General features: G+C 34.7%; 1 protein-coding gene and 1 long non-coding RNA gene across 5 annotated transcripts in view; one reads left to right on the top strand and one right to left on the bottom strand.

Annotated features, from left to right (window-relative positions):
* LOC124542954 (triple functional domain protein) overlaps window positions 1-23954 on the bottom strand; it is a 79156-nt gene that overhangs the window by 53234 nt on the left and 1968 nt on the right. For 3 of the 4 annotated variants that reach the window (XR_006967412.1, XM_047120909.1, XM_047120910.1), the window contains exons 4-20: window positions 23404-23517; window positions 23135-23315; window positions 21274-21500; window positions 20921-21024; window positions 19609-19760; window positions 18997-19220; window positions 18377-18457; window positions 17809-18006; window positions 17607-17729; window positions 17003-17194; window positions 15513-15694; window positions 3067-3226; window positions 2465-2596; window positions 2127-2331; window positions 1795-2023; window positions 1407-1707; window positions 853-1053 (exon numbers count right to left, since the gene is read on the bottom strand). Coding sequence is in view for 3 of the 4 variants with exons in the window: in XM_047120909.1 (XP_046976865.1) it covers window positions 853-1053; window positions 1407-1707; window positions 1795-2023; window positions 2127-2331; window positions 2465-2596; window positions 3067-3226; window positions 15513-15694; window positions 17003-17194; window positions 17607-17729; window positions 17809-18006; window positions 18377-18457; window positions 18997-19220; window positions 19609-19760; window positions 20921-21024; window positions 21274-21500; window positions 23135-23315; window positions 23404-23517 (3006 nt within the window). In the remaining variant the exon portion in view is untranslated. Of the gene's footprint in view, window positions 1-852; window positions 1054-1406; window positions 1708-1794; window positions 2024-2126; window positions 2332-2464; window positions 2597-3066; window positions 3227-15512; window positions 15695-17002; window positions 17195-17606; window positions 17730-17808; window positions 18007-18376; window positions 18458-18996; window positions 19221-19608; window positions 19761-20920; window positions 21025-21273; window positions 21501-22579; window positions 22757-23134; window positions 23316-23403; window positions 23518-23954 lie in introns of those variants that run through there. The other variant, XM_047120911.1, reaches the window with a different exon arrangement.
* LOC124542955 lies at window positions 22715-23543 on the top strand. The gene is made up of 2 exons (XR_006967413.1): window positions 22715-22833; window positions 23148-23543. It is a non-coding gene; the product is annotated as an uncharacterized LOC124542955 (long non-coding RNA).

Raw genomic sequence — 23954 nt, 5'->3', positions numbered from 1 at the left:
AATTTTTAAGAATCTTTTAAATACATAAAACAAGCATAATAATGATCATGAATTTCATAATTTCGCCTTGTCGACATCGTTTAACTATGCAAGTCCACATCTGCCAACCATGATTATTATCGAGGAACACATCAAATATGTTTACTCGATACGAATGTTAAACATTAAAAAGATAAACTCTTTAATTAAGTTAGTCAGTTTATTTCTAATAGACTTTCTAGAAAAGCCATATCCATGTGACAGATATATGATATAAAATATCATTTGAAAAGACTATAATTCTACGACAAAGCCTTTCAATTGGCTGTTAATTGATTTTAATAAAAGACAATTAATGACTCTGTTAATACGTTGACAATGTCAAACGAAACGTTTTGAACGAACTAATCGGCGGCGTACAAGAAAAGAGTCTTTACTTAAAAACTGGTAACGCACATACAAGCCTGGTGTGGCAGATCTCCACGGGCGGTAGTAGTCACTTTCCATCAGGTGAGTTTCCTGCTCGTTTGCCTCCTAAGAGTCGAGATGGCCCAGCGGTTAGAACGCGTGCATCTTTACCGATGATTGCGGGTTCAAACCCCGGCAGGCACCGCTGATTAATGTGCTTAATTTGTGTTTATAATTCATCTCGTGCTCAGCGGTGAAGGAAAACATCGTGAGGAAACCTGCATGTGACAAATTTCATAGAAATTCTGCCACATGTGTATTCCACCAACCCGCATTGGAACAGCGTGGTGGAATATGTTCCAAACCTTCTCCTCAAAGGGACAGGAGGCCTTTAGCCCAGTAGTGGGAATTTACAGGCTGTTGTTGTTGTTGTTGTTGCCTCCTAAAAGTGGTTTACAAACGTACCTTGTTCTCCTGCGCCAGCAGCGTGTCGAGTATGGCGCGCGTTTGCTCGTGATGCGCCTTGCTGGCGGCCGCCGTCTGGCCGTGCACCTGGGCCGAGCGCGCCGCATACTTGAGGAATGTCTCAGCTGTACGGCGAGCCAGCGTGCAGGCCTTTAGAAATGCTTCTTTTTGCTCGCCGTGCTTCACTATTAACGCGGCGACCTTCGATAAAGGAATATTTTGTTAATTTCAAGATTTTACGTTTAAGTTATTTGCGTAATATATATTATAGCGCATAAATAGTGCATCTCTACTATATTAAAATCTTGCGATGGGACTGCACTGCGAGAGGCTGCGGAATGTTTTTGCTGTTATTCAAAACCATAATCCTACTGAGAATTTCTTGACTCGGTGTAAACTTCAGTAACCTTTTATATACAAGGTTTTTTTGGTTGGATAATCAGGTAAAAACAACAAGGCAGTTTTTTACATAACTTTGTGGTTAAATAAAAGCATCGACTTAATTGTATTTAAAAAATAAAAATAATTTGATATAGGATAAGAAATTTAGATACCTGAGACGCTTTATCCAAATTCTGCAGATGTATTATTTCGTCTCCATCGCTCGTCAAAGAGACTGAAGACAAGGAAACCGTGGAAAGGCCGGTGTTAGAGGCGGACGCGGCGGCTGCAGCCGCGGCGCTGGAGCCGCACCAGTCTTCGTCGCGTCGGTATTCGCGTTCGAGCGAGTCCAACACGGAGCACACCTGCTCTGCCGTCTTGTAAAAGTTGAGTGAGGCCGTTACCAGCTTATGTCTTTCCTCGGCGCACGTCACTAGCCTTTGCCACCGTTCTGTCACTTCTTCTGATATTTCTCTAAAGGGAAGAACAAAAACAATTTTTCAGTTTTCATACAAATTCAAAAACTAAACTTAAAATATAAATTGTTTAAGTAAAGTGTACCTTATGGTATGTGGGTCGTAATGATTTGCTGCTCGTAGAGCATCAGCCCTATATTTAACTTGCACGGCACTGGCGTGAGTTTTTTCGACTGCCACTTGGAACTGATCGTGTTCCCTTTTCAATTGTTCCGCCTCGGACAGAGTCCCCGGAATAGAGAAAGATGCCAATAGCATCGCCTCGCCGTTCCTGATCCAGCTGACTACCTGTGCTGCATCTTTTTGGAATTGTCCTAAAATAATTATACATTTGTTAATACAGAAAACATATATAACAATATCATTAATACAAATTGGCATATTCTTGGCAATTAGTCTTATTTTGATGTCTCTTACCGAGTTGGACACATTGTTCAAAACGGGCACGCCTCTCCTCTGCTAATTCTTCTAAATCTAGCTGTCTATCGTGAAGAAATTCGAGCAGAAGCTGTACACGAGCTTGAGCATCCATCGGGGTGCCTTCTGAGCTATCAGAGCTGGATGCCATCACATCCGATGCCTCTGCGATAGCTGCAGCTAATTCCTGACCTTGTTGCACGACCTTTTATTTAAAGTAAAGAAAATTTAATACAAAAATATAATGAATTATAAGCTATACTTACTACTTGTCTAAAGTACTGAGATAACTTTGAATCTTCGGGTAAGAAAACAAACTGTTGATAAGTAAATGATACCTGGAATGTGGCGTGCTGCATCCTGGCTACGCTCTCGTTGTGCGCAGCGAGCGCCTGCTCCGCTTGTTGAGGGTCCCGCGGCGGCTCCGTGCGCTGCAGTTCGTCGCCCCACAGCTCGAGCCGCGACGATACCTGATATCAGTGACAATCACAACTTCCTCATCAATATTACCGTTATTGCTATTAAATTATTACAACTGCTTTCACTTTAAACGGCTATTTATTATTATTAACAATTAAAAAAAACGTGTACCTAATCATATTCATTGCAAATTTCCTTATCAGCGTGAATATTGCACAAACCATTAAAAAAAGTCATTATAAGCATCAATTTAAGCGTAAACATTCATGTCGATATATCAATAGTAAGCGTATGAATATTTAAATAACAGTATTAAATAATTTAATAATTTAAAAAAACTATGTACTTCCGCCAAGTAATGTTTGTTACAATTTACGCAAAATATCTAATGTGCTTTTTTACTTACTTAATTTTAAACTTTTTTAGGTATCAATGAATTAAAACAATAGTTTTTAATTTTAATCCAAATAAGGGCGAAGATTTCATCGTTGCATTTGCTAATGAAAAAAACGATGCTTGCCTCAAGCGCATCTCTCTCAAAATGTCTGAGCTGCAGTGTGAGTTCGAGACGGCGCTCGCGGTCCGACCACAGCTCCTCGAGGGCGCTACGGGTGCCTCGTAGTCTTTCCAGCGTGGACTCCACCGCCGCCGTGCTCGCTGCCTCCGTTTCTCCGGATGATCTTTGGGCAAGACAAAATACCATTTTAAACTTAAATCACAAGTATAACAACAACACTGTTTTATGAAATAAATTTCAATAATTTCGACTATAACAAACTATTCCTCTGTCATAGTAAAAAATTAGAAGTTTCAGAAAATATTTTATTTTAACAAAGCTATTTTACAATATCTTTACTTGTGTTTTCCGTCCATTATTACATTGAAAAAGAAATAAAATACGCTTGTATATCTCTTCTTAAAATTCTATCGGGATTTGAGAGTGATCAATGGGACTGCGCGGACTGAAGATGTATTAGTTACTGCTAATAAATCAAGTAACACATTCTTGGTTGTAATAGATTGGATTTCAAATGTTATTAAAAACAAAGTGTCAAAATCGCTTATAAACGAGCCGTCGATATAATATATCGCTCATCTCCTATTGTATATGTACATATTTCATCAGCAGCATTTGATTGCAATTATTCTATTTATTGGGAGTCGGCTCTATGGCACCGCATGAAATATGATTTGGCAGACTTTTACTGCAGGTCGCCCGACTGACGCCACTCCTCCTTGGGGTTATTTCCCGCCACCATATCATGTGCCCTGCAGCTGGACTAATGCGTCCGCTCCTTTTTTGGAGCAAGGATCCTTATCCACTATTCTGCTCCTTATCTGATCGGATAGAAGCTGGCGATGTTAATAGGACGAATCTATTCTAGAGTAGAATATATACAAATACTCAACATGAATAGTATACTTCAAAAAACCACAATATATTCTTACTAATAATTACTATTGAAAGCACGTACTTAGGTTACAAAAGGAAATTTTAAATAGAAATATTTTATTCATATTTTTTTAAATTATGTTTTATTTGAAACCGCGTACATTTAAGTAAAAGTTAAAATGTAATAACATATTTAAGGTAACAAGTGCTACTAACCTCCAGCGCAAGCATTGCACGGGCGACTTGTGTCTGTGGGATCGCCGATGATACTTGAGCATTTTAAACTAAAATGTTCATTTCACCGGCATTTAACGTCAATATTTCGTACACTTCGAATCTAATTAAATCACTGACGCCTCGTTTTCAAAACTGTTCGTATAACATTTTATTAGAAAATATACTAAAGAATCAACTACATAAGCACATGAGAAGTCAAGGGTGACCTATACAGACACGGCGCCTACTGTTATGTTACGGTCGGTTAATGAAGCTCTTACGCGATGCTGGCGAGCCATCGGTAATCAATAATATTAATCAATATTATTAACAATTATTTGTAATACGCGGATATCTAGCGGAACCGGCGGTTAAATTTCTAATTAAATGTATTAAATATTAGTCGTGCTGTCGGTGACGGCGTAATGCCGCTCGCACTCAATCAACCATTTGTCATTCAAAGGTGTTGAAATTCACTAATGTCTTCTTGATTGTAAAATCATGAGTCGAGCCGGCGTACGTTATGTCGCCCTAAAGTAAAGTTAGACTGATTTCATGATGTAACACAAAATTGATGTTACTAAAATTACATATTAAAAATTTAACTATAATCAAAAAATTATCATTATAAAAAAGTGGGAATATATAGCGTATGTTTTTTTATGTAATAACTTTTTTTTCAATTTAAAACATATCCTATAATATAATGATCTTGTAAAATTATGACAATTTATAAAAAAATCCCATTACGATAAAAATTTAAAGGTACTCGAACCTTTCTTTTAGGAAAGTTTCTACTCTTTAAAGTAGTAACTTTGAATAATTGTATTAATTTACTGTGATCTAATACTGTCGTATTTAGTTATGTATATAGTTGGAACTGTTTGTGTCACATGTGACAGATGAAAGAGAAGATGCACTTTTGACCGATGGAAAATATACAGACAAAAAATATTACAGCCAACATTTATATCTATGTTTAAATAAACATACTTCATCATTGATATTCATACTTGCTTAGTTTTATCTAACACGCACAAAAATGCCTACTTTAAAATAAAATATAAAAATATTAATTAAGTCACACATTATTTGAGAATAAAGATGATATTTGGCAAAATTAGAGATGTCCATAGCTATTCCCGGCACTTGTTTAGGAGAAATATTTCGTGCTACCACGGTTTCTAATGTCGCCGGAGCGCGACATTCCTCACGCGTCGGCGGCCAATCGGAACCGAGAGATATCCATCGCTCTCGAGACCGCAGCGGTACTCGGTTCTTGCATGTGTGTTTACATCCTGCCGCACAACTAAGGCCCTTTTTTCAATGCTTTTAAGCCTGATTTATTACGATATTAAACATAAACAAATTATTTAATACAAAATGGTTTCTTTATACATACTTTTTTTTAAAGTTAAACTTTAAAGAGCATGCGCATTGATCAGTTCATATATAAATATAGATAAAGTCGTTGACGTTTAATACATAAATGCATTTCTTCGCTTAGCTTGATAAACAGTTCAAAGTGCATTTTAACAAGGCATAAAACTTTATGAAGCTCGTAAATGTTAGCCGTGACGGACAGACGTCTATGAAGGGAGTTGGCCAACAATTAGGCCTCAGTCGTAGTTTTATGGGACGTTAAAATGCATTGCGGCTGTTTTATATCCAACTTAATAGACATCGAATGTGGCACGTAATTAAAATTATTTTCAAGCTGTGTATTAATTAATTTTCATGTAGAATCATATAAAATAAATAACTCTTTGACAATACCGTGCAGTAAGCTGACAAACGAAACGTGATGCGCATCGTAATATAAATTTGCAACGAGTAACTTTGCAAGGACAAAAAGACAGGTGAAAGTTATAGAAAAGCAGTATGAAACTGCGCATACATATGATGTTGTTCCACGTATATTACGTAAATGTGTGTGCCTAAATTATCATCGGTCAATACGTTTATTACGTTCACAACTACAGACAATTGAAAACAAAGGAAAACAAATAACAATCACCTTTATTAACAATGACGTAATTATGACCGTCCGTATTTTAAACAAATAAGAAAAATAATAAACTAAAATCATTATCCGGTGTAATGGTAAATATTATCATATCAGAAATCACCGACACCGTCGACCGCATTGTCTAGGCAGGAGGCTGGCGTTGCGTGCAAGACCAGCAACTTATTCTATAAACAAGCTCTGGCTACGAAGTTAGAGAGTTTGACATCACTAGATAGGAATAGCCACCCAGTATATGTATACATCGGGAAATGCATATCGTAGGGTTCCATTGTAGTTGAGAAATGACGTTTTTTTTTAATCGGTTTAATGACAACATAATAATTTTGCAAACTATTATAAATTAGGTTGTTGTAATATCTGAATTTGTTTTGGGCTACATTTATTCTACGAGTTTTAACTTTATAAAACAGTACGTATGATGCGTCAAACTAATACTATTTTGTTCGACAATGCATTAAAAATATTAACACCGGTTCTTATTACATTACAAATCCGATCACCAGCCTTATTCTAATCTATACGTAAAAATGAAAACGATTAATAATAAGAAGACTTTCTAAGGAGGGTGACAATATATTCGCGTGTTGTAAAATAAGGTATGCGACAATGAGTTGACCACGCTAACATTAAAATCGCATTCATATAGACATCACTTGATTAATAACAATTTCTACTATCTTTGATTTATTTTACTCATGGGGTGTTAAGAATGACTTAAGCTTATTTGAAAGGTTTATTACCATGTTCTCTTGGTTATAGAAGATAAATATTTGCTTATGATATAAACTAAAAAAAAGTTAAAAATAAGACACGACATATGTTATGTATAATATTATCATCTAAAAAATCTCGTTTTTACTAATTAGATAAGTAAGTACTTCAAGAGTGACGAAATCGCAAACAAGCAAACACTCTGCTTATTTGCGATCACGTTGTACATGTTTTATAAAATAATCACCAATGGTACATGAATCGGAAAAATGACGTTCTTCTGACATTATAGAGAGGAGACAAAAACGTCTATCCATACGCGAACGAAATCGCGGATTAATTTCGTATATAAGAAATCTTAATGCGGTAGAGACCTTGATACCATGGCGTAATCTAACTTCCTATTCCCATACGCCTCGACAGTTACAATGAACGTAACACTGGCTTTCTCCATTGCTAACAACAAATACGATAATTCCTCCTCACGACATAAACAATGATTTCGCATCAACAATTACAAGTATTGCCATTAAACGAGCTCTGTTAAAAAAAGTTCAATGAGAAACATCAGAAAAGAAACCGGCAGGCAAACTATCAGCAGCTATTGGCCGTGTTTGTATAACAAGTATCAAATCAGTGCGTATGTAATAGAAATTACTTAATCAATTCGGACCTATAATAATTATTTTGAATTGTTTACGGTCACAACAAAGACAAAATTATCATAAAAGTATTATTAATAAAAACTAACCGAATAAGAATACTTCAGTTGCGCATTAAACGTACAAATACAATGAATTATAAATGCCAAACTATTCTACAAACGGAATACATAAAATGTATTCTATTAAAAAGGAAAACAATATTGTGAGCAGACGGTTGCAGGATAAATTTAAGCTCTCGGTCTAGGTTGTTGACTTTGCTGTTTGATGCCAGGAAATGAGGGTTGCATTTCATGCCGATGGATTTAATATCGACGTAAAGTTAAGCAGGATCCCGCCCGATCGTTAGTCTCGTTATTAAAAGTTGGAGAGAGTGAATGCGCGAGTCAAAAAGGTGAAGTGATGCAGGGGGAGCGTCGGTGAGGGAAATCCGGGGCCACTATACAAAGCTAAATACCGCTTGTATGTATGTACCTTTTAATTATTGTACTAGCTTCATAAGCCCATGTTTTCACTAAGCCCTCTTTTCAATTTCAACAATGACCGAGCTACGCGATTATTTAATGTCTTTTATTAGGAAAAATAAGACATGTAACGGTTAAACGATTTGATGCTACTTGCATAATGACCTGACCAGCGCAATCATACCGAAGCGAAACAACCGTGAGAGAGTTATTATTGCGTACTGCTCTTGTAGGTAGAGGGCTCCATGAATACGTTTTATTAAATATTTACAATTTTCCAATTAAAATGTATGAATATATGTATATAGATAGTGATGCATCACCCATACTCATTCAATTTAACAAGAAAATACTTTTTTCATGAATTAACTATTCTATCAAGAACGTCCCTTTAATTTCCTTTTATATCATAAAATTTAATCAATATGACTTGCTTACTAGTTAACTAAAATATATGTAAATATATATAATATATAAACGTATATCAGTATTCGTGATGAGGATCCCTAGACATGATCGTACATAATATAACTAAAGTACGTAACAGTTTTGCAGGGATGAATGTAAACTGCAACGAGACGACTGTGGGGGTGGAGGAGACGGCGGGCACCGATCTCCGGGGCCCGTTCGCCCTCACCGACAGAAGACCGGAAACGCCGATTGTGAGACAATTTAAATCAGTCGACGCGACCCATCAACTATTGTTGTCGACTTCCCGACGTAGTAGAATTACTGTGCCTACACACCTATATGCATCCGACAACTGATTCCAATTAGGTATATTTAGCATACAATGATATCGACTAGGTTTTCTGGGACTATTTATTAATAGGTATTTATTAAAATATCGTCGTAAAAAATATCGAACAATTGAAAACAGAATTTGTTTTTCTTGTTTTACTCTTAAAGTATCAATGTACCGTAAAAAATCGATTCGTAATCTTGAGATAATAATCTTTTTTTAATTTCGGTAAGAGCATCAAATAAAATTAGCACAGTGCGTATCGGAACGCTTCGAAATAAGATTTCATAATCAAACAAATTACTTGTGCTGTCATCGACGCATCATAATCTGTCAATATTGAGTTGTCAACTTTTTTAGTAACGCACTGATTTAAATACTAAGAAATAATACGAATTAGCATTGTATAATACATAAAAATTACGAGGACTAATAAAATAAATTCCCTAATGCGCTTAGTTGAAATCCTTTAACTAAGTGCAACAGGGAAAATATAGACGAATGTAACATTTTATGAGAACACATTAACATACTGGTTAATGAATAAATTATTACAAAATAAACTAATGAAATTGTTTTAACCTAGTGTCTTTAAGTTAACAAAAAAACATAAGTAAACGAAAAACTGAGATAAAATTTAAGTGTAGTTAATTACCATAATTAACGATATAAATATATCCGTGCACTAATAGGAAATGCAGGGCCATTATGTTTTACATTAAACCTATATTTTGCACTGTTACTACAAATTAGCTTAAATATAATCAAGGACACATAGAATACCGTGAGACTTGTTCTAAAAACGGAATGGTAAAGCGTGTTTCTAATAATCTGTTAAATATATTAAATCATTTATAAAATATCTACATTAGTCATAAGTACAATCGTCTCCCCTACGATATGAAGTACCGAACAATATTTTAAAGTGCCACTCCACGGAAATTCTATCAAAACAAGAGCGTATTATGTATGTGTAATCTAGGGTTTCTACCCCTATTTTTTTAGAGACACAATAACCGCTTGCATAACAGAACACATTTTAGTACTCTTCTAATTATTAATTGTGATTTGTTTTTAAAATCTTTTATTAACTTTTATTACGTTTCCGCGTAAAACATAATAAATATCAAACTAATATCGGCGCGACATTGATACACCAAAATCACAGTTCCATATTTAAACAATTAAACACTGAACAAATAATTATGTAGTTAATTTAAAAAATTACTGCTATAATAATTATTTTATGAGTATTATGAATGGCGCGAAATACGTTCGCGGCACTGAGGGGGCGGTGTATACGTCGGTCCGCTCTCCTTACAGATTGATACTGCGCGAGATATTGTGACGGCGCACTTACGACTACGATCGCTACAATCGGACGGCGACTTTCTGGAAAATCACATTACTAAAGGTTATGTAAAATGCGTAAATAAATAAAAAAATAGATGCAACTTAATCATTTTTAGGTGATAATTAAGTATGTGGTTAATATTCGTAGATTGTGTTTAAAATTTAAAGTAGTCTCGAGAAATTGGCCTGTGCTGTTACATTAATGGAACGATTTTGATTATTTTCATCCCATGTAAACATAAACATACTAATTAAATTATCTGAGTAATTGTTTTTATTTGCATTTGCTGTCTATTGTTGCTATTCATAATATTGAATGTGTATTTTATATGTGTACCTGGGACCGCAAGTTAATGTAAATACTCGATGTGATTACAAAATATCTGAGTGTGAAACTCTCATTATTTAGCATGACGTTACAACCAAAACGTATTTTCATATAGGTATAAAACTGATAAGAAAACACGATATAAGTAAATACATGTTACTATACTTTTTTGAAAATGTATTCCGCCGAAAATTTACATGTACTAATAATGAAATTTTAATAAATTGGATTATATAGTATCAATACATGTATATATTTTCCTGGAAACCGCTAGTAGCTTCACACTTAAATTAACTTTGTAAAATAAGGATTCAAAAGTGCTTTCATGCTTTGTATTGCTGGTTAAAAAAATTTAAAAGCCATATCGTATCGACTGACGACACGGAACAAAAACCAAACGTGATTTATATAAATAAGAAAACGGGCCCTGGAAGAGGAAAATCTTAAAAAGGACACTAAGAGTCCCCGTCATCCCGAGCTCTGGCGCCATTGTAGACGCCAATTATTGTACTCTTACGGAAAACGAGTTAGACGGGAGCTGAATCATTGCATACTGCTCATTAGTTAACTATAAGCAGACTCTTGACCGACATATTACTTTTTTAATTCTTAAATAAGGAAAATCAAAATTATATAAATCGACGACACAATAAAAAACAATCATCAATGGCTTCTGTTGCTAAAATTTAGATTAAAAAAACTATAAAAATTATACACGTAGTAGTTATACTCATAGCATTATGAGGAATTGATTTTAAAAAACCAAATTAAGGTAAAATTAATTTGACAATTATTTATTGAAATAATAGTAAAGGATATTTTTTTAAATAGTGTATACTTACTAGAAGTCTTAGCTTTACGAGTAATGAGTGTTGACCTTTTATGGTCTACGTGTATTTTTACATTGGGGTCAGGTAACTTATAATTAGCCAGTATTAGAAGTCATTGAACACTGAGCTACAATCTTAAGTTACGATCACTCCATGTTTATTTGCTCCGCGTAAACGTTTAACATTTTAAAATTATTTTAGGAAGAAATAAATCTAGGAACAATTTATGTTGATGTGGTTAGATCAAATCAAAATAAACTTTACTCAAGAAGGTTTTTACAAGCACTTTTGAATTGTCATTTTACTATTAAGTGAAGCTACCACCTGTTCGGAAAGTAGATTTTACCGAGAAGAATCGGCAAGAATTTCAGAAGTTACTCTTTTTTTTAATTCATCATTTAACAAAAATCGTTTGGGTATATTTTTATTACAATAAAACTTCGTTCTTTTTTATTTATCAAATGAAAAGTCGTGACAATGAACTTATGATCGACTTCGTTCAAACACAATTACTATCCTACTTGGACAGCTACTTTTCTTTACCTCCTAACTCACTAGCATCCACGTTAAATATAAAATAAGATGTTGGATCAGTTTTGCCTTGAAGTTCACAGACTGACTCATTCTTCAAGCGCAGCAATACGAGAATGTTATAGTGCAACAGTCTAATAATAATTTAAGCAGTAGAACCGTGGTTAGCACCTCAAGCGATGGTTTAACAAAAAGCGCTACCGGATTAACTGCTTTGGATAACAGCAAATATTATGTTACGTAAAAATTTGCCCAATTGGTCGTAGGTTTTGTTTTATAATCGTAAACCAAACCGCATGGGAGAAATTAGGTCTAAACCTTACTCTTGAAGAGTAGTGTTATACCACTTTTATAGGCTTTAACGCTTTAATTACGGATACCGAGGGATCTGCCTTCAGTACGAGGCACGTATCGCCTCACAGTCTGTAAAAAAGAGCAATGCTGCGCAATCCTGAATCACCACGATTCAGGGAAGCGTGCTGCTGCCGCTACCGAATAAATCACATAAAATAATTTCAAAATATTAAAATTCCCGAATCTTCTAGTAAAAAAAACATGACAACACTATGAATATGAACACAAAGGGTGTTATTATTTATGGTATTGTCATAGTTGTTATATAATGAGTTAATAAACAATCATGTTACTGTATATTTTAGGCGTCTGAATGTTGTGATAATAGAGTGTATCGGAATTTTATCAATACATTTACTAATTCTGCATTCTGAATATCAACTTCTAAAAGTCATTGCCTATTTTGTACAATTTTAATTGATGATGATTGATCTTTATTAAATCTATAAAAAAATTATACAACATTTAATTAATTATTAAAATATTAAGTTTAGTTTTATATAATAATTCAATGTTTTATTACACAGGGTATAATGATAGAATTTTATTTTGCAATATAAAAACTAAAAATCTATAATTTTCTGAAGAACTCCTTAATGTTGATTCCTTAGATATCCCAAATTGTATGCATAGAGAACGTATTAATTTTTATTTTTATTTAAATTAATGAATTTATATATTTTTGCTGAGCAGTTTCTCATAACACTTTTGAGTCATCATTTAACAGGTCTATCAAACCAGTGAAGCTATCGCAATCGGCTAAACGGATCGGAATGTCGTTCGCTCCGAGAAGAACCGACAAGCTAATCAGTACTATAGATTGGTTTTGATAATAATTTCAAGTCTTCGTATGATCGTTCATAAATAGCGCACTAAATTAATATGTTTCTCTACATAGAACATATTATTCGATGAGACACATTGTATAAAACTCGATGATCGCAATTTTTTTTTAATAATTTCCTTTTATAATATAAATAGTCGTTTATAAATGTAAAATGGTCGTTATATGATAGTGCTCAAAACTAAACAAAAAGTTTGATAAACTAATTCAAACAATCTTGAAGATTTTATATTTTCGTCAGTATCGTTCATATACATGGATATATATTTAACGTTTGTGCAGAATACGAGCATGTAGAACGACCATTTCATATCCATTCACGCGTTAAAAAATCCGTATGCGATTTAAAAAGCCGATCCGAAGATACCTAAAATATCGTCGTGCCTGTAACGACAAACAGCAGTCGCGTGCCATATGATATTTATAATTACAACGGTTATTTGTAATATTTTGAAATTTCACTTATTCTTATTAACTAAAAAATATAACTGATGAATTTTTGATGTTTTAACAGATATAAGATATTAATTCTGATTTTTTTTAAATTCCCAACAATTTATTTGAATTTGGATGCGATAGAAGCACGTGCCTCGGTAAACGCGTAAAGACATTGGTCCTGCGACTGAATTATTTTCAGTCGTCTCGGATTTGCACTTTCCCATCGGAATATAAGAGTTAGGAAATGCAGTGCACCTGTGTTTGCAGACCGTTCTGTGTCACGTCGCGTTTGTTCTAAGGAACTAAAAAACCGACCAAGAGCGTGGCGGACACGCACATGAAAGGGTTCCGTAGCCATAAAATGGGTCATAAGATGGAAATTTAGCAATCATAGAGATCTTCTACTACTTCTACCCTGGCCCACATCTGTATATAACATTCCTACTTATTTTCATAGTGTGTAGGTAGTTATTTCCATACATTCATTTAGTTAGGGCAACTGCACGTCATAAGTTGGTTGAGTTGTATAAAAAAAGAGCTTTTAAGTTTTTTTTATATATTCTACGATAATAATTCACAAAAAATACCTCAAATAAGATATTTTGTATATTAGATTTACCTATTTTAGGCTGACGGTTAAAATAGCTTTATTTTAGAAGGCAAGAAATTCGTTCGGAAAATTGCGTTCCATAAAATATATACAAGACGAAAGAATATACGTCCTTAAGAATTAATTTTATTAGTGAACACAACTTCAGTCTCTTTTACATTACAAAATATTTTACTGTAATTTATTTTCAAGGGCGGAATTCAAAACTTATTTATAATTTTGGCTCAGAAAGGTTTTTGTGTGCAAAACATTCGACTTACAGGTATTCGATTCTATCCTATATAATTTTGGGGGTCGTAATTTCTGACACTAGCAAAAGTTAAAATCATCGTAGTAATGCATACACACTAGCTTAAAACATTGATATGTTCAAGATACATAGCTGAAATGGAAATTATTCGATCTATAAAGAGAAAATAACAACAATGTCCTCCTTGTAATATCGGGAAATACGGATCATTTTGACTTGTCAAAAAATTCAGATTTCAAATAATGGAGGTCGAAGGGAAGACTCTTGCTCCCCTTCAACAAAAGTCTTTACATTTCGAGAGGTTTCGAACTTATCGAGGTTTAATAGTGGATTGTTTACCGAAAGTCTACTACGTATAGTATGTATAGGCACCGTCATATCGAAATGTAAATTTTGCCGAGAAGTAAATAAGATGAGAAGAAACTAAGCAAGCTCATTTCCACTAATAAATCTAATACAATCAAATCATTGTTCCACTTGCATGAAAATCTTGTAATATAATAGCTTCACGCTTTTTTATCATTTATAAAATATATATGAAGTAATAAATCTTATTCAACAATATTACTCTTAACAAATATTTAATTTTATTAATAAGCAGTGAAGTTAAAAATATATGTGGGACCTTCTTATAGGACGGAAAACGTTGCCCCAGGAAGGATGTATTGACTTTGCGAGTCGGAAACCTACGAGGTTACTTCATTGTATCAAATATATGATTTTGATAATAGGTGTGTAGCTTATATAATTTACGAAACAAACTTATCTACATTGCTATAATTAGTTGTGTTGATAGTAAAATAAAACTCAAATATAAATGTACATCATCATACATAATGTGGCCCATCATCATCCTCAAACTATAAACTATCCTAATATGAAAGTTCCATATCAATCGAAATGGGATTTCAGTGTACATGTATTAATATTACAAATACAAAAGTTACTCAGTCTAGCTTATAGTTTATCTGTCACGTTTTGACGGCCCAAGTAATGAAACAAATTTTCGGAAATTTGGTTAGAGCGAGCTTGAAACATATGACATACATATGATAGCTTAGCTTATCTTATTATACCAAACATCAGAAGACGAGTGAAATGAAGGTTCCCATGTCGTATCGGTTCGGTAAAACCGTCGGCGAAAGCTGGTTCCACAAAGTGCTTGTGCGAGGCGGAAAATAAAGTGAGTGTTCCGTATGTAAATATCTTACCTGAGGTCTTGCAGCAGCGCTTCCCCGTGTGCGATGGTGGCGGCGCAGGCGTCGAGCGAGGCGGCCCTGTGCTGCGCGCACTGCTCCAGGGCACGGCGCGCCGCCTCGGGGCTCTCGTCTGACGTCACCGTGCTCGTACCGCCCCCGCCGCCGCCGCGCAGCGTCTCGAGCCATTGAAGCAGCTACACAATACATACATATTAATAAATTACATTTGTATATATACGTTACATAGTTGGTTTCGATTACACCACCTCAATTTACATATTGTGTTATATCCACTTTTATATATATATAAACAATTTAAATATGAGACAACATCACATACATTACTCTGATCCCAATGTAAGTAGCTAAAGCACTTCTGTTATGGAAAATCAGAAGCAACGACGGTACCACAAACTCCCAAACCCAAGACAACATAGAAAACTAATGATAATCTCTACATTGACTCGACCGGGAATCGAACCCGGGACCACGGAATGGCGTACCCATGAAAACCGGTACACACCACTCGACCACGGAGGTCGTCATATATATTTATAATAGGCATAAAGATCGAAACTTAACATCCGTATGTTAAGTTTCGGTGCTCTCCACAGTCCCAACATGTGAACCACAAGAAATTATTAAACGAATACCACAGACTGAAATTCGAACATAGTGAATCTCTCAATTAGTCACCTGCTACGAAGATATTATACTGGAGGATGTTTTAAGGAAACGCACTCGTATCCTCTCTCATAGTCCGCATACGGAAATGACTATCGGAAGTATAACCATACCACGTATTTAAAAACCATTGAGAGTAACATCATTACTATTGAAAGTTTCTAACCATTGAAAGAGAATGTCTTTTACGAGTAGCGGAATATTAACGTTAGCTTTACGGAAGTCAGATTGTTTGAATAAAGTAACAAATTACTAATGTTACGTAATACAAACGATTGAATCGTCCTTTAATGCTACATCTGAGCCTTCATCTACACTAATATTATAAAGAGGAAAACTTTGTTTGTTTGGTTGTAATGAATAGGCTCAAAAACTACTGGACCGATTTTAAAAATTCTTTCACCATTCAAAAGCTAAATTAATCCCGCATAACATAGGCTAAATTTTATTTTGAAAAAAAAAATAGGGTTCCGTAAGATATTTTGGGTTTTTCGGACAAAAAAGGAAAAAAAGTTGATTTTTTGCGTATGATGCCTAAACTATAAAAGATAGAACTATAAAATGTTCTAACTCCGGTCCTTAGAGGGCATAATGGCCTCCGACCCTAAGAACCTCATCAGATTCGTGGCTGATGTTGGTCTGGCTGAGGTGTTGTGATCACGAATTTGAGGTTTATCACAATAGATACAAGCGCCGGTTGCAGTAATTCTTCAAATGTGACCGTGCCTCAGCAGTAGGGATATTAGAAGACTGATTATGAACCGTTATCTACGCGGGCGAAGCCGCGGGCGACCGCTAGTCGAGTATAAAATGCTCACTTCTTTCTCGTGCGTGTAGAGCAACACGGCCAAGTCAAGGCGACGTCGCCGGCGGTCGACTCGCGCGGCGAAGGCGGCCACGTGCGCTTCCAGCTCGCGCGCCACCCCGAGCACTTCCTCAGCCTCGCACTCACCCGAGCGAGCCAGCTCCTCGGCCGCCGACAGCAACTTCTCCGCGTTCGTGTAAGTGTTCTACAACATATATAGTACCACACAACTTAGATGTCGCATCGGCAGAATTCGTAAAACCGATCACACCCGAATTAAGTACGCTATCCAAATTATCAATATTTATTTCTCACGCGAATATGATCTTTGCATAAACGTAATAACTTGTAATATCATATGAACTAATATATTCGTCAATTTGACGCGTGGATTTACATGCACTTGCTTTCTCTGACGCGTGAATTTATAGCGACGAATAGCGTCGAATGGCGCGATAGGGAGCTATTTCTATTGGTTGTGTAAATCGGCAGTAATCGGTTCTATTTTCATTCCATTGCATTTTCCGATGCTACATCTAATTTGTGTCTTACTATACGTTTTTTAATAAAAAAATCTATTACAAATGAAACAGGAATATCATTTAAAATATACTAACCTGAGCTACATTTTCAAAATGTTCATGAGATTTCTGATACATTCGAGCTTTGTGGAGATTCCTGCCTATACCCGTGTTCTTTATTAAGAATTTTTCACCGTGGTTACCTAACCAGTCTAACACCTAGAAATAAAAAATGTATTAATAAAATTATCGAAGATATAAAATAGACCATATGTTAAATCAGACAATGATCACTAACCTGCCTGCAGTCTTCTTTATAAAGCAGTAGAGCAAGTCGCTGGTGCAACTTTAGCCGAGCCTGGTGGTAGCGCGACTCAAGGGCGCGGTGGTGACCCAGGATCTGGTGGATAACCGCCAGCACGTGGTTGGCGCCGGAACTGTAGTCGGCTGCCGGGTCACCACCGCTGCCACCCGCGGAGCTAACTGAGCCCTCATTCTATTTGACAAATAATAATAAGTTACTCAAAACATAACAGGGTGAGTATGCAACTCAGGGCGAGATATCGATACTTTGACAAGATGGTAGGATACGGTTGGACAAAGGGAAAGCCTGAAATAGTAGTGTATGAAATGGAGCATTTGCTTTTATATTTAATGTATTATAACCAGGGTACTATTGGTAGTACTATGTGTAAATGTAATACAATAATGAAATATACACATTTCAATATATACTCTTTTAGTAACAAGTACAATTTTCTATAATTTCTGTAATGTCAAGTCAAAATCAAAGTCAAATTTTTATTTCTTATCTCTTGTCTTAATAATAATTAAATAAAACACATCAAGTAAATAATGATACTAACCATATCTGCGGGATCTGTCTGATGACAAACTTGCACTAAATGGTCAAGTTGGTACAGCAATTTTTTACTTGTTGAGTGGACCTGCGTACATCATACAATATTGTTAAAAAGATTCAAGCACTTATTTATATATATTACTGTATAAAGAATAAACTGTCATTTTTTAAATGATTATCTCATTGTGGCTCCATATACGAAGTCTACAAGACTTTATGTATGCATTACATAATATTATGTGAGAGTTCTGTGATGCTTAGTGTTTGTTAAAAGCGACTTGACAAAGATCATAAATTCACGGCGAATTTGTATGTAAACTAATAATTTACAAGACATTTTAATATATTATTATAAGAGAAAGTTAAGAGGCACTTGTCTCGTTTAACTTTCGTGATTGAACTTATTGATTTTGTTACTTAATTATTTTTTACTCTGAAACGTTTGGACTTATGGGTCTATAGAAAATTAGTGGATACAATTAGAGATATTTAGTTCATGACATGATATAAATATACTATCCTCGTTTCATTAAATTATTTGTCCGAAAATAAATACAAAAACTCTTCAGTGAATATTTTAACATAAAGATACAATATAAGAAAGAAACTTCTGTGTCAACGTACTTCGGTGTAAGCTTGGCACATGTGTTCATACAGCTGTCGGTGGCGCTGCGCGTGTTGCTCGAGGGCGCGCGGGTCGGAGCAGGGCGGCGCGCCCGGCCCGCCCGCCGCCAGCTGCAGCGCCACCGCGCACTGCGCGCCCCAGCCGCCCACCGCGCCCGCGTACGCCTCCGCCTTGTGGTGGAACACCACCGACAGAGACAGCACTGCCGAACGTTCCTCCAGACCTGTACACAAAATATTTAAAATAAAAAAAAAAAATCAAAGTATACTTTATTCCAGTGGGCTTTTACAAGCACTTTTGAATCGTCATTTAACAATCAAGTGAAGCTACCACCGGTTCCGAAAGTAGATTCTACCGAGAGGAACCGGCAAGAAACTCAGTAGTTACTCTTTTTCAACATTTAAAAAAATACAGTCATGTTAGTTAATTTTTAAGTTAATACAATTATTAAATTAATATAATTAAATTAATAAATATAAAAAGTGAATACTTTATGTGAAATATATACCGTTACATAGAAAAGGAGGAACAGAATAGGAACACAATTTTTAAGTTATATGTCAAACAACATCCATAAAGTTTTATTTAAACAGTATAAAAATATTGTGTACCTGCTGAAAGTTGCTTATACGCCCGTTCAAGGCGGTGCGCGAGCGCTGTAATCTGCGGTTCCGCGTAGTGCCTCTTATCGGCCAGGCGACGCGCAGCAGCAGTGACCCGAGCGACGCTGGGTCGCCCGCCACCCGTACACGCTGCTGCGAACCTATACGGGAAGAGAAAAGTATAACAACATCAATACTTATTACTCATTAAAGCGTTTATCCTGGCTGACTAACTAAAATAATAGCCTACAAGAGTGAAATTTGGATGCATGATTTATTTTAAAACATAAGTATCGTCATCTTCATATGGAATTTTAGAAATTTCAGTTATAGGAAGGGTAGCTTTATTATAAAATTAATATGCATATGAAGTCTGTATTATAAAATTAATATGTATATGAAGACGGGACGGAAAACTGGCATAAAATATACGAAATACAAATCAATTCTAATACTGTAATATCAATATATCTAGTTTAAAGCTCAGTAACGTAAATAATTGTTTATTTACCATTTTGTTGCAATAGACAACCATAACTTACACTTGCTAATTTCTTAAAACCAATTTCGGACATTTTAACTTTTAAGTGGGGAAAAACTTTTAGATATTTCATGTAATTTTGAATGAACTAGTCACTAAATAAAAAACTCAAAAGAGAAATTAAATTTAGATAATGTTTGAATGATTGAAACGAAATAGACACAATTAAGAAAGGAAAAAAAATGTCAATATTGTGATTTGGTATATCTTATCCTCAGGTCATTTGGAATATAGAATATTTAGAAAAGAAATTAAATAAAGTCAAAAAAAATAAAATTAAGATGGAATTCAAAAAATATAGCGCATTAAAATGACGCGACTGTGCTTGTACATTATTATAATTATAATACAAATCGATTCATTTGATGAATTAACTATCTATCGATTCACATTAAGCGCATATAACGTGAACAAAAAAGTAAGAACACGTTACAGTTGTATAGCGATGTAAAGCAATGAAACCCATCAATAAATAATTTACTTGTAGCGTTATAACATTACTCTTTTTATTATAAATTAGAGTCGATTTCACTAACAATTCATCCTGTTCCTACTGTAATATAATGCAATTATTCACTCAAATGCCTTGTCAGATTTCTCAAGTTATTAACTACTTGGCCTTCAATTTCGTATTTCCAGTAATACCGTCGTAACAACATTGAATTTTATTCTTAATAATTAATGTGCTCAAACTATCATTTTAATTGAAGTAAGATACATATATCGATTATATAGTTCTTGAATGTAAATTATACTTAATTTAGGCTGTATTCAAATTACCTAGCATGCTCCTCCTGAAGACGTTTCGCTGCAGCACAGGAACGACCGATTTCGACGTATGTGGCCAGAAACGCTGTGCGATGATTGACTATCCATTCCAGCATCTAGTTGATGTTAATTACTAATTAGAAATGTAACAATATAAATTCATCAGTTATTCTTAAGACAGACAGTGTTTAATTTGACAATCAATAAATAAATGTAATGCTTTGATTATGAATAAATGAAATTGAGTTTTAGGGTTTGAGTTTATAGTATAATTAAGGATAATCATATGATTTTCGTAAATCAGTATATGAACTGACGATTGTAGTGGAGGTATAGTTTAAGCTTTATATAAATAAGGTAATCACCTTCTCGCAATCTTGTTCGAAAAGTCTCAACTGAAAACATTGATCGAGCTGCATCTTCTTGTGTTGCCATAGTTTGTGCGCGTGCGCATGTGCTGATCGCACAGCGGACAGTTGCGCACGAAGAGCGGCAGGAGATCCGCAGTGGAAAGCAGCTTCAGCCGCGCCACCACCGCTTGCCTCGGCGCAGGCTGCCGCCGCTGTTTCCAGTCGCTGCACTACGCGTTCGCCTACAAAACACATATTTACACTTAAACTATACACAGAATCATTATCTTGCGCAAATCTTAAAATATATTCAGCCTTAGGAAGGCTGAATATTTCTAGAGGTTACATTCAAGATGTTATCTGTGGAAAAGTATTTTAAGGCAGCAATGTTTTTTTTTTTATTAAAGGTCTTGACAAGAGATGTATATCATAAGTTTATTATGTATTTTATATAATTAGCATAGTGTTTTTATATCTTTATTTTATCGGTCTTTGCCCGTCGAATGATGTAAATTTCAATCACTGTTATAATAAAATGTACGTCAAATTTCGAAGTTCAAGTAACTTAATACATTTTATAATTATAACTGACACACAACGCACTGCCTAAACCAGTGGGTCTTTGACACAGGAATTCTTTATAAAATATAGATGAGAATTTATTCATCTCAGGGTAAAAGTTTGTATGGAAATTCATCATACCGTGGTAAAAATATTAAAATTACTATCATTTGTTAAAAACAATTGAAAAAGATTTTTTGAAAAATCATTATAAATAAATTCGTCATATAAAAGTGTGAAATTAAAGATGAAAGTTACGTTTACTTTCAATGCAAGGAAGTTCGTAATTTTTGAGTATTAGAGAATTTTTGAAAATTACTAACTTAAGGGAAAAACAAGCTCTTATATAAAAAAAATGGTAAAAGAGGTTGGTGGGTTTCTGTATAATGTTTCAAGTGGGATATCCCATGAAGCTACACGGCTAGTGTATATAAATATAAATAAATAATGCGATGAAAAATTAACATCTTTCATGTTTCTTTAATTAAAACAACTCGATAATGACTGTCAGAAGACAGAATGCAGGAAATAAAATAAAAAAGTATCATGAATTGGAACATTCGTTTTTGCTTAAGAAATAAGGTCAAGTTGTAATAATAAAAATGTGCTAATTATATCTACATGTGGTCGTAATTATACAAACGCGCTGTGTGTAATTAAAAGTAATTATCGCTTATTATAAATTAATACGAAAATTGTGGTGCTCTTTACCATGAAATGTACTTAATTAGCTTAATATCATAATAGTAAAATATCGTACCCCTGGCGTCGGAACATCGCAAACAATCAAAGCACATGTCTATATGCCGACATCTTTCGGTATATTATGATTATGAAACAATCGCTTGCAACATTCCACAGAAAACTCCACGCGCCAATACACAATATATCGGACGTCGGAAACTAATCACGCGATCGCGGTCTTTATAACGTTCACAGGGAGAGCCAGATTTGTACAAGCATATCGAACCGACCGCGACATGGACCTTCGTGCAACGTTCTTGCCGTCAGTTTGTATGGACTAACTCTTTTTACTACTTTAGCAGTCGAAAGTCATCCAAGCGTGTAGCGATATAATTCCTATCATAACAATTAATAAACTTTACATCCGTTTTCATTAATGCAATAAACAGATTTACAAAAACTAATCTAATTTATATAAAATAAGTTGAACAAAGTAAATAAAATATATAATTGTGATTAACAACTAATTTAATATTCCTAACAAATTTGTGACTAATTTATGATTGTTATAATGGCAAATATTTTTTTGTTTTAGGTGCTAGTATGGCTAGGTGCTTATGAAATAACTAACCCTGTGCTTCTAGTTCGTCAACAGGTACTTTCGCCAGTCGTTTGTTGATGTCAGCATGCGCATCTATGGCCCGTCTTGCACCAGTCACATCATCAGCAAAATCTGCCCGTGCTACATCTTCTTGTAAATCATCAAGGCGGTCAAGCAATTCGCCTGCTTGCCACATCAATTCTTCTAAAGCCTAAGTTAATATAAAGTATGTTTATGTAATATCTTTTAATACATGATGATTGCAAAATCATCAAATAACTATTCCTTGATATACTTACTAGTCTCAGATCTATCCATTGTGCATGGTCATATTGAAGAGTACCATCTAAATCTGGTGTTAACTGTGAAGTATCTATAACTTTGGGAAGTGCTTCTAAGCTAATCATTGTTGTCTGAAATAAAATGTTTTATTTAAATAGAAATCTCTTGTTACTTATAGATTAGCATATATTATCATGTTAAACAAAACAATTAACAATATCAATTCCAATCAAAGTGTGTTTGTATCCTTTTACATTCTCACATATTAAAAACGTTTTATTTACATAATTAAAACTCAACATTTAACTGTTTTATATGCATAAATATTTAGCAATACTGAGATTGGGTAACATGCAATTACACATTAGCAATGCTTAGTGGGTGGGATAGCTTTATGCAGTACCTATGCAACATTTATAGGAAGAAATTACATTCGAACAAAAAATTGATGTGGAATAATTGAATTATAGAATGCAATTACAAAAGGAACACACTTGATGAGTTTACTCTCTAAGTAAACAGTTCAGTATTGATAATATTATGACAACCTCTTAAACTCATTCATGTC

Source organism: Vanessa cardui, chromosome Z, assembly GCF_905220365.1.
Source record: "Vanessa cardui chromosome Z, ilVanCard2.1, whole genome shotgun sequence".
Lineage (NCBI taxonomy): Eukaryota > Metazoa > Arthropoda > Insecta > Lepidoptera > Nymphalidae > Vanessa > Vanessa cardui.
Note: the sequence above shows the minus strand (reverse complement) of the source record. Positions and strands in the feature narration are given on the sequence as shown.